General features: G+C 37.3%; 1 protein-coding gene across 7 annotated transcripts in view; it reads left to right on the forward strand.

Annotated features, from left to right (window-relative positions):
• The window catches only part of GRIK1 (glutamate ionotropic receptor kainate type subunit 1), a 169,386-nt gene that overhangs the window by 81,793 nt on the left and 73,520 nt on the right, over positions 1–14,073 (forward strand). For all 7 annotated transcript variants that reach the window (XR_011728066.1, XM_071754868.1, XM_071754879.1 and 4 more), the window contains exons 2-3: positions 6,699–6,866; positions 9,275–9,532. Coding sequence is in view for 6 of the 7 variants with exons in the window: in XM_071754868.1 (XP_071610969.1) it covers positions 6,699–6,866; positions 9,275–9,532 (426 nt within the window). In the remaining variant the exon portion in view is untranslated. The remainder of the gene's footprint in view (positions 1–6,698; positions 6,867–9,274; positions 9,533–14,073) is intronic.

Here is a 14,073-nt window from a genome sequence, read left to right on the forward strand (position 1 = left end):
AGTGAGCTATCTTTAAAAAGAAAGATACTGCTAAACTGTCTAAAAGTAAGATTTTAAGAGACAACTCATTTGATTATTCTTTTCTGTTAAGATGAACACCCAGACGTAGCTCTGTAATGAGTGCACTTACAGTGGTTCTCAGACACCTCTTGGTTCAGGAGAATATGTCCTCTGCTGAGAGGCAAGGATGGAAAGAAATGCTTGGAGGGGGTTTTCAGTAGCAGGTGCTTTCACTCCAAGTGGAATATTCTTTAACTCTGTAAGTGGACATTATCTTGAGATAAACAAAAATCTTCATAAGCACTGTTTTGCTCTGCCCTGTTCCTTTTTGAGCCATCAGGTCTACCCTTATGGTGTTGCCAGCCTCACTGAGCTGCAGAGGGGTGTGTGTGTCCATCAGCAGTGCGGTGTGAGTCCCTATTCACACAGACAGAGAGAAAGGGTGAACTGCATGCTAATTTGTCTTTATGAATCTCCTACACTAACTTGGCATCAGCAGCAGCTTGTCTTTTGGGAAAACAGTGGCACATAGCTGCATAGTCATTAAGATTTAACTCTTTTCCCTTCAGTGACTGACAGATGGGTTTTAATGAGGTCTCATGGACCTCCCGGTTGTCAGACAGTGCTGTGGAAAGGAGGGGAGGCTTCCCAAAGCATAAACCCCTCCAGAAGATAGATGCTCAGATGTTTCTGGAAATTCTGCTAGCAAATCACCAGCATGTCATGACACTGGATTGCCTTTGAAAGCCATTGGTGGCTCACATCCAGTGAGCCCTGTGCTTCCACAATGCCTCCTCCGTGTGTTATCCGGAGCAACAAACGCCAGGTGGATGAGAGTATGAAACTAGGATATTCTTTGAGCAAGGAAAGGATACCAGCCTTGTAGAACTAAAGTTTCACCCTCATCTGGAAAGAGTGTGAGCCATAGAAAGTCCCCATTTTCTCTAATAAAGGGAAAACCACCTGTGTCTTTATGAGAAGAAATCATAGTTGTCAATCTTAACTATATTTTTCTCTGTCATTCTTCTTAGTCTCTATGTTTTAGTATTTCATATGTTTTTTACTGCGTGGTCAGCATGTTTGTTTTCAAACAGCATTCTTCTGAGGTATAGAACCTGACCAAAACCATAATGCACAGATTTCAGTTTTTTTAACACCTTCTGTTTCTCAATCAAATTTCTGTCAGAATATCAAAATACATGATTTTGGTAATATTATGGCTTCTCCTGTAGTTATATGCATATACCAAGAGCTAAGCTATTGTCTTTAAATTGCTGGGATTGTTGCTATAGGAAAGAGATGATACACTTTGGGGTGAAAATCTGGCAGCAAGTTACAATCTGAGCAATATATCTTTTAAATCTCATTCCATCTGGTGGCTTGATTTATGGTCCTTGACCACTGTATCTAGTATTCAGCAACACTCTCCTCTGTTTTAACAGTACAAGCAAATGACTTCCCTACATTGCCAGTGTTTTCCACTCTCAAAGAGCAGAGAGAATGATGTTAGTGATAAAGAATTTTTTTTTAATCTCTGGAGGACAGTCAAATAGCTGATACACAGTGACTCCTGATGTGCATGGGAGGTCCTCTGTGTAAGCACGGGACCTCACACGGTCACCAGTGAGCTGGAGTAACTTTTAACAAAATTAACTGAAAAATATGAAGTTTATCCCCAGAGATAATGAGCCCAAAAAAGTCTCAGAGCAACACCTGAAAAAAACTGCTTTTTTTTGACTTGTCTGTGGTGACCACTGTTTTCTCAGACTGGCATAAGAAAACATGTTTTTTCCCTGTCAGTCTCCTTTAGGTGTTAGGAGATACAGACCACCTTAAAGAAGCATAGCACTTTCACACCTCTGGTTTGCAGGCTATCAGTACCATCTTTTTCTGTAAATCTGCCTCCATTTCATCTGGCTTTCTGTAGTATTTTACAAGTAACAAATAACAACAAAAAATCCCAAACAAATAAAAAAAATGACCAACCAACCAAACCCAACAAAATAAACAAAAAAACCCTCAACAATAATGCAGTAAGAATCTTATGTTTGCTACAGATTAGGTAAGGAAAATTTAATTGCAAGCGGGATATAGCTTTTTAAATATAAAGTTAAGATTTTACTCTGAAAGCATCAAAGTGATACTACTGACTGAATCACAGAAATCCCTTCAAGGCTTCTCAGGCAATTTTATGTACACCTGGCTAAAAAATTATACTTCATCCACTGTATTGGAACTGAAATATATTAGTGAGAGATTTTGCACTGAGATAACTTGACCAAAGAAGTCCAGGCAGACAGGTTGATTAATGCCATCAGAAAGGTCAACAACTTTTAACTGTTGTGGTTTATGACTCGTTTTAAAACAGGGACAGAGAATTTTTCCAATAATAAGCTTTAGAACTCTGCCTTGTCTTGAAGTGAAATGGTCAGACCCATTGAGAGAGATGAAAATTGATTCAGCCATGACCTTTTCTAAAAGTCTTTCAGTCTGTGATGACACCTTTAAATGGAAACATTTGCTGGCTCCGAAGGGCTGGAGATTCTTTTTCAGGTGTTCCTACTGTGGTGTGCGTTTGTATTTTTGACATTTTACTTGCTGGAGGATTTTTTTATCTTCATTTGATGAATGGGGCTGATGCTTTGTCACAACTGCCAGTTTGACTCTTATCCCTCACTCTTCTCTGCAGAGCCACTCCTGTGGCTCATCCCTGATTTCTGACAGAGCAACATCAGCCAGGCAGTCAGTTTCCTCTTACTTTCCACAGCTAAATTCAAAGTAGGGGCAGATACAGCTTTTCTCCTTCATCCTCAGAGACATCACTTTATAAAATAAATGCTGAAAGCAAAAAGTTTCCTCACACATCTGCTGGAGCATGGTTATTTGTGAAGTGAATGTGACTGCTGGGTTCTCCCAATGATGTGCCCACATATATGGCTGGTGGAGAGTTACTCCCTGCATGCAGTAGGATCAGGGAACCCAGGTCTGGCATTGCTCCTCAGCTGCATCTGATAAGACAGCTTTTGGGAGGTGTTGACATCTGTGTGAAACTGCTGACTCGGGTGGGCATCATAGGGATTTGTAGGATCCCACTCATCAAAAACCTGAGTGGAAGAGAGGGCAGATCTGTTGCTGACCAGGACTTAGGTTGTCTGAAGCTGCTGCAGTGGATTCACTCTCTAACTGAATACCTTGAGAGGGGAAAAGGGAGGTGAAAAGAAGGACTCAAATTTAAGCTTTGTCCCATGTATGTGCTACCAAGACCCTACTTTAGATCCAGTGCTTTTTTTTTTTTTTTTTTTTTTTTCTTCTTTGCAACAGAGTAGCCTCATTTCTGGAGCATCATTTATCATTTATCATTTTTATCCTTTATATCACTTTTTTGTTTTTAAAATGTTGTACAGTAATTACTTTATTGAAATGAATCATCTGATAAACCAGTTTTTCATCTAATTTATCCCTTCATCTGCTAATTTTCTTTTAACCTGGACCTTGCAATAAATTCTAAGCTTGACTTTAAGTCCCAACAGATAAAGCAAGTTCAAGTTCAAGTTTTTCACAATGCAGCTATCCCAAACTTTACTCATAGTAAGCAACAATTTATTCCATAAACTCTCTTGGACTTTGCTCATGGGCAGCAAGACATCATGCTTTTTGCTCACTTTAGGGTTGAATCAAAAGAACATTCAGAGTAAACACTTAATGACTTGGAGTAAAGACTACTGTGGTCTGAATACTTCCCTATTCTACTGGAGGGTGGAAATGGGGTGGACTGCCTGTCCTGTTCTTACACTGGACCTATTCAGAGTATTGTACCTGGAAATGAAAGTCTGTGGACAAAATTCTCTGCAACTGCTTTACTGCTCTGTGAATGTATGCAAAAGAAAACTGGAAAATATGTTGAAGAGCTAGCAACATATTGATTATAGAGCTGACTTTCAGAGAGACATCTGAATACATTTGAAGTGTACGTGATAGTGCATTTGCAGTTTTGATCAGTTTGCTTAACACCGGCATCCACGCAAAACTTTCAGACTTTTCATCCCTGTTCCTTTCCCTCCACTCCTTCTATCTGCCCGGTGACATTCTACTGTTTTTTAAAGGGTACAAAGAAATCTGCAACATTCTGCTAATGAATTATAAACAGTTCATGGAAATACATCAGTTAATATTAATCTCTATTTAATAGGCGATTGATTAGAAGTCTGGGAAAATTTCTATTTCTGAAATGAGAAAGTGCACGTGTATGTATAGGTATCAAGGTTACATCAAGGGTGTTCAAATCATGTTGTTTTCAGTTGGAAGAAAAAAAAAAAAAAAAAAAGGAAAAGAAAAAAGCACAAGAAAAAAAAATTAGCTACAACAAAGAAAGAAACAAACAATCCAAGCAAAGCACAATAGTAGTTTTGAAGATGGAGAGGATTTTTTGTCAAGATCAAATGGTAAAGACCTATCCTATTGGGAGTGGAGACAGTTGGTGGTCAGCCTGCCTTATCAGAAACTTGTCCCAGGCTATTTCTTATATCCAGTGATATCCACCTTGTCTGATGAACATTTTGCTAATTCTGCCAGGGGTCCAAGAAAACAGAGCAGTCTTAGTGGCTCAAGCACAAGCTGGCATTATAGCTAACTGAAAATACTTGTCTTCCTCAGGTAAAAAGAGGGAAAGCAAATTTTATTTAACTTGAAAAGTAGTCAAGTTGTTGGTATCATCATCGGCATGATGAGTTATAGGATCTGAAAGAAAAGACATTACATTTTTTTCCTTCTGGAAATGCTATAGCTCTCAAATCTGAAAAATCCTGCTGACTCACAGCATTCCACTTGAGGTTTAACATTTGAATTCAAAACCAGCACTTAAACTTTTTCCCAGCTGTTTCCATGTGTCATAGTCTCCTGTAATCACTTTTATGTTTTATGGCAGAGGAGAAAAAATTAATATCAAAGAGTCCTTAAGGTTCTAATACACGCATATAATAAATGAGAAATATAAATACGGAAGAAAATTTCTCAAGTTGGCAAAATTGTTTGTCATTTTAAAGTATTGTTATATATGGGTTTGAGAGGTAATGTAATGCTGCATATTCAAGAGTAGCTAGCGATTACATTGCCAACTTGGGTTTGATAGTCTTCAGTGTTTTTATTGCTGAGTTAAAATTCAAAACAGGTTTTAATTCCACAGTGTTCCCATTTCCTGATTGTCAGCTAATGACTGCACTATTCCTCCACTGGTGACATCAAAATTTCAAGAGATTGCAGTGTATTAGCTGAATGCATTCTCATGCTCAGAAAATATAAAGCAATATCTAGGGCTCAAATTTCACGTGGAGAAATGTGAAAATATGTAACTGAGAAATCCAAAGTATTCTCCAGTGACTTGCATTAAATGAGGAAATTATACTTGCAAAATCAAGCACTGAAGCTGGAGATTGCTGTTTAAAGGAGCTATTTTTTTTTTTCCAAATTAGCTGTGTTTTTATACATTCATCAAATCCCAGTGCTCTTAGACAGCCTGAATGTGTTGTTGGCATAATAAAGTCTCTAGAGGCTGGAGGGAGTTGACATTCCAGTGTAAGTGGGACAGCCACCTTCCCCATGGCAGAGTGTGTGCCAAAGAAATCCAGAATGCTTACAGAATTCAGATGGGTTCTTTACAAAGCATCCACTGGAAAACTTGATTCCAGTGTAAGGAAAAGCTCATATTTACCTCTGTTGTTTTATAAAGGAGCAAGAAGTGTATACAATTACAGTTTGAAAGGTAGAAAATAAGTTCTGACAAACTGAACAACACTCAAAGAGTAGTGGCCCAGCTGGGATTGCACTGAGGGGTTTGGGACATCGGGTTTGGAATTACCTCTTCATTCAAATAGATTAAAACAGATGTTGGAAGGAGAGTCAATGATAGGAAGTTGAGAGCAACTGTGCTAGACACAGCACTGTTCTTTCAAGGAGACTTTTAAACCGGTACCGTAGTGGTACTGGTAGTTACTGTACCACTGGAGACAGCACTCAACACTTTGACACAGAAGTTAAATATTTGATGGGAGCAGCTTGTGGCTCATCTGTGTTCTATATCAACAAGGTTAGTTCATTTAGCAATGAGATCTGAAAAACTAAAAATACTCACCTTTCCCTGGCCAAACTGACAAATGGCCAAGAATGTTGCCTAAGACTTATTGAAAACCAAAACCACACTACAACACAGACCTTGATTGTAAACTTTCAGTCTATTTCTACATAAACTCCTAAATTGCTTCTGAATATGGAACTTTTCCTGCCCAGATCTGAAGAAACACTTTACAAGATGTCCCCAAAACACATCCAGGTTTCATCTCTAAACAGATTAGATTGGAGCAATTGAATGAGACCTCTTAATATCAGTACTTTCATTAATTGACAACTTGATAGAAGTTTTAACAAGCTTTAAAAATTTTATTTTGAAAATCCTGAGTAATAAACATGCATCACCTTTCACAGATGTTTGTCTCAGCAGCATTCATAATATTGAGTTAACCTACAGTGACATTGTAGATAAAAACTAATGATCCAATATGGTTTTTCTGTAGTGCTTTTAACAGCGATTTTGACTGTTTTCCTTTATGAACACTCAGATTATTGTTGCTATAATTTATTTTTCTCTTTCTATGAACTGTGATGAAGAGGTGAATAGTAATTCTCATTTATCTCTGTTTCAACAGGAGGGATATTCGAAACTGTGGAAAACGAACCTGTTAATATTGAAGAATTGGCTTTCAAGTTTGCTGTCACCAACATTAATAGAAACAGAACACTGATGCCTAATACCACATTAACCTATGACATCCAGAGAATTAACCTTTTTGATAGTTTTGAAGCCTCAAGAAGAGGTAATTATCTCAATTACTCTGTCAGTACCATACATGTTCTATACTACCTTTCCCCAGCCTGGTCTTGCCCTGATTGTAAAGTATATATGAATGGTAACGTAAAATTCATCTTTCAAAGTTAATTCAAATTAAGAATGAAGTTGGACTTGGACTTGTCATCTAGTTCCTGATAGAACACCTACATACTGTCGGCATGCTAAGAGCCCCAGATGGAAGGTGGCAAGTCCCAGCCCATTTTTCTTTCCAAAAAATAGATTTGCCACCTGGAATTCTGCAGAATATGATCACTGACTAACAGGGAGCACAGCGGGACATCACAGCCCATAATTAGCACATGCACACAGATATCCATTATTCATAACAAATTATTCTACTGTACTCTGGAGAATAGAGGCCAGTAGTCTCCCTGTCCTGAAATATAAATGCTTCAGTGGGTTAGAGACAGAAGTAAATTCCTCTCTTATAAGCAACTATAGGAATTGGTGTGGACAAATTTGGAAAATTTTGCCTATTTTTAAATCTTTCTCAGAGGGAAAATTATGGTTCCATTTACTTGCATCTAGTTTACTTGGAGACCAAAACAGGAAGGGAAAAAAGGTCACAACTCACCTTAAGCATTGTGCATTTCTTCACCTCTAGGAGGCAATCTTCAAGTCTGCTAAAATATTATGTACAGCAGCCTGGTTCCTGGAATGCCATGGCATGCACACAGTCTCATGCAAACAGGTCTGGAGATAGATTCATAAGTCCATAAGACTTTGCAGATGTGTTTTGCAGTTCACTGTAACATCTATCAGTGTAAATGATACAGGGTATGCTTGCAATAAAGAAAAAGATTTGTGTGCTAAAAGACAAATGAAGGCTGGAAAACAAACATGTTTCTCATCATGAACTGTGCTAGAATACTGGTGAGCTGTCACCCTCCAAACATACAACTTATTAAATGCTCTTTTTGGTACTCTAGTTTCTTATGAAAGACTGAGAAAAAGAAGAAACCCCAAAAATAGCTTTAAAATCTCTTTATTTTTCAAGTACCAGATATATGCTGGAACTATATGCTATATTCTATAAAACTATATGCTCTAGAAAATCGAGTATACTGGATTTATAATCCATGTAATACAGACTGAAGTAGGATTTTAGATTCCCTGTAGAGTGAGAATCTGTTCTGTGATTATTGTGTACATATCTAAATCTGTAGGAAGGAATTAATTGTATTTTTGTAAGTCTATGTGCAAAGAATCCATGTAGACGGTAGTAATTTCTTCTCACCATTGATTATTTATATTATTTATGCAATTTATAAATTAAAACCTGTCATCCTTTACAAAGGTTTCTGAATTAAACTTTGAAATCTTTTGCACTTTGTGCTGTCTTTAAATCACTCACTAGCAGATTAAAACCATGATTTTTTTGTCATAGTCTATAACTATCGGAGAATAAATATTAATTTAAAACATTTGAGCTCATTGTGGTTGTTTCTGTACTTAATATTTCATCCAATCACAGTAATTTCTATATTTCCCTCAGAGAAAGACCTTGCAAAAAATACATTGCAACTCAGTGCATGCCTTTGGCCCAGTTGATAAAGAAAGACCTTATTAGAAACCTTTGCAGTAAATTTTACCAATGAACAAAATTAATTAATATTACTTCATCTTCCATCTGTTAGCCTGGAAAGACATGGGAGGGAAAGAAAAATGAAAAAAATACCTACAGGAGGTATTCTTTTGGCTGAGATTTAGGCACAAAGAGAAAGAAACCTGTGTTGATACTAGCATTTGAATAGTTTGGAAAGGCATTCAAAAGTTGGGGTGTGTATTCGTTCTTTATTTCACTTTGTTGTTAGTGAGGGCTTTAGGGTTTATTGCCTGTGTTGTAAACACAGATTATGGAGCACAAGCAATCATAGTGCCCTTTACTATTTATATTACTTCAGTAGCCTGAAATTAAAGCAATACACATGTAGTAGAAGCTTGCCAGTCATGGAGGGATTCCATGTAGTGTCTGTTGTGACTCCATGAATATATTTCCTGACATGCTGCCATGAAATCTAATTAATGAGATGTCCCTTTGGCAAGCCTGTAGTCAGAAAGCCCCTGGTTTCTCTAGGATAATGCCATTCTGAGAAAAGTAATTTAGGAATCAACATGATCTGAAGGTAATGAGCAGAGAAGTTGCTTTGGTTTTTATTTGTAGGAAGCAGGTTCTAGGATATAATGCTTATTATTAAAGCCATTTTCAGGAACCATTTGCAAATCTCCCAGTGGGCTTGGGAGCAGCGTGATTATCCATTAGCACTTTGAAATTATGGAGATGGAAGGAGAATAAATTATCTCAGTAAACATCAGAAGTTACTTGCTCTTGGTGACTAACATCTTCTTCCTCTCTGTTCCTCTCCCCACCAGCATGTGACCAGCTTGCCCTTGGTGTAGCTGCTCTGTTTGGACCTTCCCACAGCTCCTCCGTTAGCGCAGTGCAGTCCATTTGCAATGCACTTGAGGTCCCACATATTCAGACCCGATGGAAGCACCCTACAGTGGATAACAAAGATGCATTTTATATCAACCTCTATCCAGACTATGCAGCCATCAGCAGAGCAGTTTTGGATCTTGTACTCTACTACAAATGGAAAATAGTGACAGTAGTCTATGAAGACAGCACAGGTAAGTAGCACCGGTGTGCTGCAGGTCATGCGCTTCTATCAATGAACACATCTGAATAAATTCTGAGAGGGTGTCTGTGATAGTTCAGCTTGGAACACTTACAGTAGTTTTCCCCACAATACGAAGAAAAAGGTCTCATAAGGTGCAGCTATCCTGCTGCTATGGCATTTGGAAAGTTGCTTATTTCCTCAGACCTTAAGAAGTCACCAGGAGGTAGCTCTCAGAGCCTGAATACTAAACTACATATTCTGCTTATTTGTGGAACCAACAACACAGCTTCAAACTGATAAATATTCTAGTGTATTGTTGTTTAGTGTATTACTCCTCCTGTCAATGAGAGGTTGATCCTGAAAGGAAACACATCTATAACCTTAAAGTTCAAACTGCAGCAATTTTAACATAAAGACTGTTCTGTTCTTGAAATTGTCTCAGAAACAGTCAACACACTTGTCAGATGGGTACCAAAGACTGAATTTGAAAGTTGCAGTTGATGTAAATATTTCCATCCTGGAACTCTTAACTCAGAGACCATTCCCTCTTTGGGAGAAGAACCCTCCTCTGGGCAATACAGTAGTCATAGATGTCCAGCAACATACCATGGACAAGCAGTATCTGTAACACAGATACTACTCACACAACAACAACAACAACCAAGAAGAGAATAATAAAATTATTCCTGGGAACAAGCGATTTAAGAGCTTATCAGAGACTAGGATTTATATTTTCTTTTATTACGGAGTGAATTTGGAAAAGTATTAATCGAAGTCCAAGACACAGTCAGACATCTTTACAAATCTAGGGTTTACTACCCCTGTGGCTGATGCTATATATAGATATACTATACTCTCACCTCCATCCTTCAACACTGTCTTTTTATGGTGAAGGTGTAGCTGAACCATATGAATTTTTGAAAAATTGTGTTAGGCTTTAGTGGCCATCAGTACAAACGAAGTACTTTGCTGTAAAACCCAATCTGAGATTGCACTGTACAGAGAAGTAAAGAACCATCGAGAACTCTCCACATGTTCAGGTAACATTTACCTTGACTCTTTGATAATGGCATAAAACAAAATTGGATGAGCCATGAACTGTCTAAGCTGTTAAAGGGAATATGCAAAAGAGTAAATATGTCTATTAACATAATTTTGTAAAAATACATCTGGAAAGCAGAGCTCTGCTAAAGAAAAATTCTCAAAACTTCAATTTTAAGGCTAAAAACATTCCATTTATTTCTACTCTCTTGACAGTACATGTATCCTCTTGGATCCAAGAGGAGGACAATGCTTCAGTGCCAATATTCTGTTCATCTTGGACTCAGAGAGTTTGAGGGCTGGAGCAGAAGGGAAGGAACAAGTCAGGCTGGGTTTACTGTCGTAGCTTTCTTGGTTTTTTTCATTGCTGTGCTTTAGTTCAGCAGGATTTCTTCTGGCACCATATGACAAAAAAATACTTGCGGATGAATTAGTAGAGGTCTTTTCTAGCCTACCATATTATCAAAATAAGGTTTCCAAACACTAAGTGCTGGGTACATGTTTGGATACAAAACCAACTGATATAAAAGAGACTTCACTTGCAGAGATTTTACAAAGTAATTTAGTCATTAATCATCTTATTAATTTGAAGTCATGAATTTAAACAGGTCAGTTTTCATCAATATATTAAGTCTTTGGATTTTGGGTTGGAATGACACCATCTAGCTCAAGCTCTTTTTATTTTTGATGTCACACATTTGACATTGTTGCACTACAAGAAACAAAAACCTTATTGACCTTTATTTTTCTTAGAGGCTAATTTTATATGAAGAGCAGCTTCATTCCTAAACAAACAATGAAATCATAGCTGTAACAATAAACTTACAGTGATCCATGCCCAGATTATTCAGGTTGAGATTAGCCCTGCTCCAGGTTAGGAGACTACTTGGAAGATTAAACATGGAAAATCCTGGTTTCATCCTCCACACTACCCTAACCCTCCACACTCCTCCTAGCCCTTGTGCCATCATGGCCAGATCCTGCACAGAGACCACAGAGAGTGCCAAGCTGAGCTTTACCCCACCTCCTATGGTTATGATTTTCACTGCTGCATTGACGCCTCCATCAACAGAAATGCAACTACAAGTCTGGACTGTGCAGTGTTAAAAAAATCAGTTCATCTGAGTGAGTTTATGTTTCCAAATTATCCAAATCACTTGTGCCTACTCTCCTTATTTCAAACACCATTTACCTTGCTGCCAGCTTTTGTAATCCAAATGTTTTTTCAGCCATAACTTTTTTCCAGTCAATGATTTTGGAGTGCATATAGAGACAAGAGCACTACAGATGTCTGAATGGCTTAGTATCAGCCTTCACAGACCTTTGCTGTTTAACAAGGTTTTTTTAACTGACATCTGCTTTTTTAAATCTGCCAAATAATTATTTTATAGTCCCATGTTTTTCATGAGCAGGTTGTATCACATATGAAGATAGACACTTCCAGGGGCCAAGTGCTTTACATCCAGGAAGTTTACATCCAGAAAGACACAGTTTACACATATGTCAACAGAACTTGTAATACCAAAGGCACTTTGTGTGATACAGAACTATTTTCCCTTCATGGATTAGCATCTCTTAACTAATAGTCCCAAGTTATAATTTTTCAGCATTTTACCACTATACCAGCTTTCCTCTTAGCTTGTCCAGTACTTCCACTGGGGTAAGTTTTCCATGTCATGCCCCTTTTCCATGTCATATACCCCTTCTGACATTGACAAAACATTACCTTTTTTTTTCATTCCTCTAAAATTCATTCAGGGTTCCAATATTTATCACATTAGTTGCTGAGTGTTAGTAATCTAGTGAATGCACTCTATAGGACTGTAATTAATAAATAAATTCTATATATGCAGGTCTAGAAAACCTGCAACCAATAGCGCTAAAATTACATTTGGAATAGGAAGTACTTAGTTATCCTGCTTTTTATCAAATGTCATGTTAAGCAGTACCAAATGCACCATGTTAAACAACCTTACTGTCTTCTTCTAAGGGACCTGCAACAGCTATAGAACTTGGATTTTGTTCCTAAAATGCATTTGCAAAATTTATTCATGTTCCCTGAGTTGAACTGCTAAGATTTTCACCCTCTTGTCTCTTAGACTTCAGTATAAATAGGAATTCTAAAGCACACGAGAGCTGATTTTTTTCTAATTCCTTTTTTTACTGTGCCATCGATAGATGTACTTTCAGCAAAGTAATTGTTATTGATATTAAATTAATAGCTTCTGGCTATAGAGTAAATATTTATCTAAGTATCTCATTCTTTTTTCTTTCTGAAATTTTCATTGAGTTTATTAATGCCTATAGCTTTCCAGTGCTAGGGAAAAATAAGACTAAGCAACTGTATTTATTTTTCAGGTTGACACTGCTCCTTTTTTCCATAATCCACGGTATGCTCAAAGTCCCCAGGCCATAATCACCCTTGATTCTGAGTATTAATTCCTCTCCATTTTTTATCAAGATGTTTTAAAAAAGAGTTTATATCAAGAGTAATGTGTAAGGCAAGATACTTCTCTCCTGAAATTTAAAAATAATCTAAAGAAGTCTTGCGGTAGGTGGATGACACATTGAACATGCATTTCCCAAACACAGGAACCATAAATTGTGGTTTATCTTTTCACATGCTAGAACTAAGTAGACATATTGTTCTTTGATTCAATTTAATGGTTTGCAATGGATTTCTTCCAATATCCCACTTTTTCACCTTTTTATTTGGCACATTCATCTATAACAGACACGGGACATTGTCTCAGGTACCAACAAGTCAACCAAAAGCAATAACACTGCCTTCAGTGCAGGGTTGGCTCTGCTTTACATCTACTTTGTCTTCCCAATAATTTTAACCTACCAGGTGCTGAGAAAGGAAACTACATCACATTCCTCATCTTCTGTGAGAATTCCATACTTTCCTCTCTTGATAGGCAGCTCTCCCAGCATTTGTTGAAGATTCAGGGAAACCAGATATTTTCATCATACTGGTTCAATTAGTTTGCACAGGGCAGAATTTGAATTCTTAACAGAATTTTCTTTCTTTGAACTTGAAGTTACAAGAGACATCTAGCTTTACTAACTCTTACACTGTTTTCTAATAAAAATTACTTTTCCCAAAGCAGTACAAGCATTCTTCAATTTTAAGTCTGAATGAATCAACTATAAAAACTTTAACTAAAAATAAAATGGAAGTGGGTTGGTGAATACGTTCTTCTGATGCACACTACCACATTTACTGTGAATTTGCTTAGTTTTGGGTTTTGGTTTTTTTTACCTGTTATAACACTGTGTTTGTGATCTTGTGAGTTTGCTACAAAGGATTTGCAGTAATTCTAGATATCTCAAAGGGATATGAAATATTGAGAATCTTTCAAGTATTTAAACACTTTTACTCAAGTGTTGAAGAAAACCATTTATCTTGATCAAACTGCTACTTGTGATTGGAGATCCAACTCCAAAGCTTACGGAATCCATCAACTTTAGAGACCACAAGATATTTTCTCAACAATGCAGAACATT

This window comes from Heliangelus exortis, chromosome 1 (genome assembly GCF_036169615.1).
Source record: "Heliangelus exortis chromosome 1, bHelExo1.hap1, whole genome shotgun sequence".
NCBI classification, from domain to species: domain Eukaryota; kingdom Metazoa; phylum Chordata; class Aves; order Apodiformes; family Trochilidae; genus Heliangelus; species Heliangelus exortis.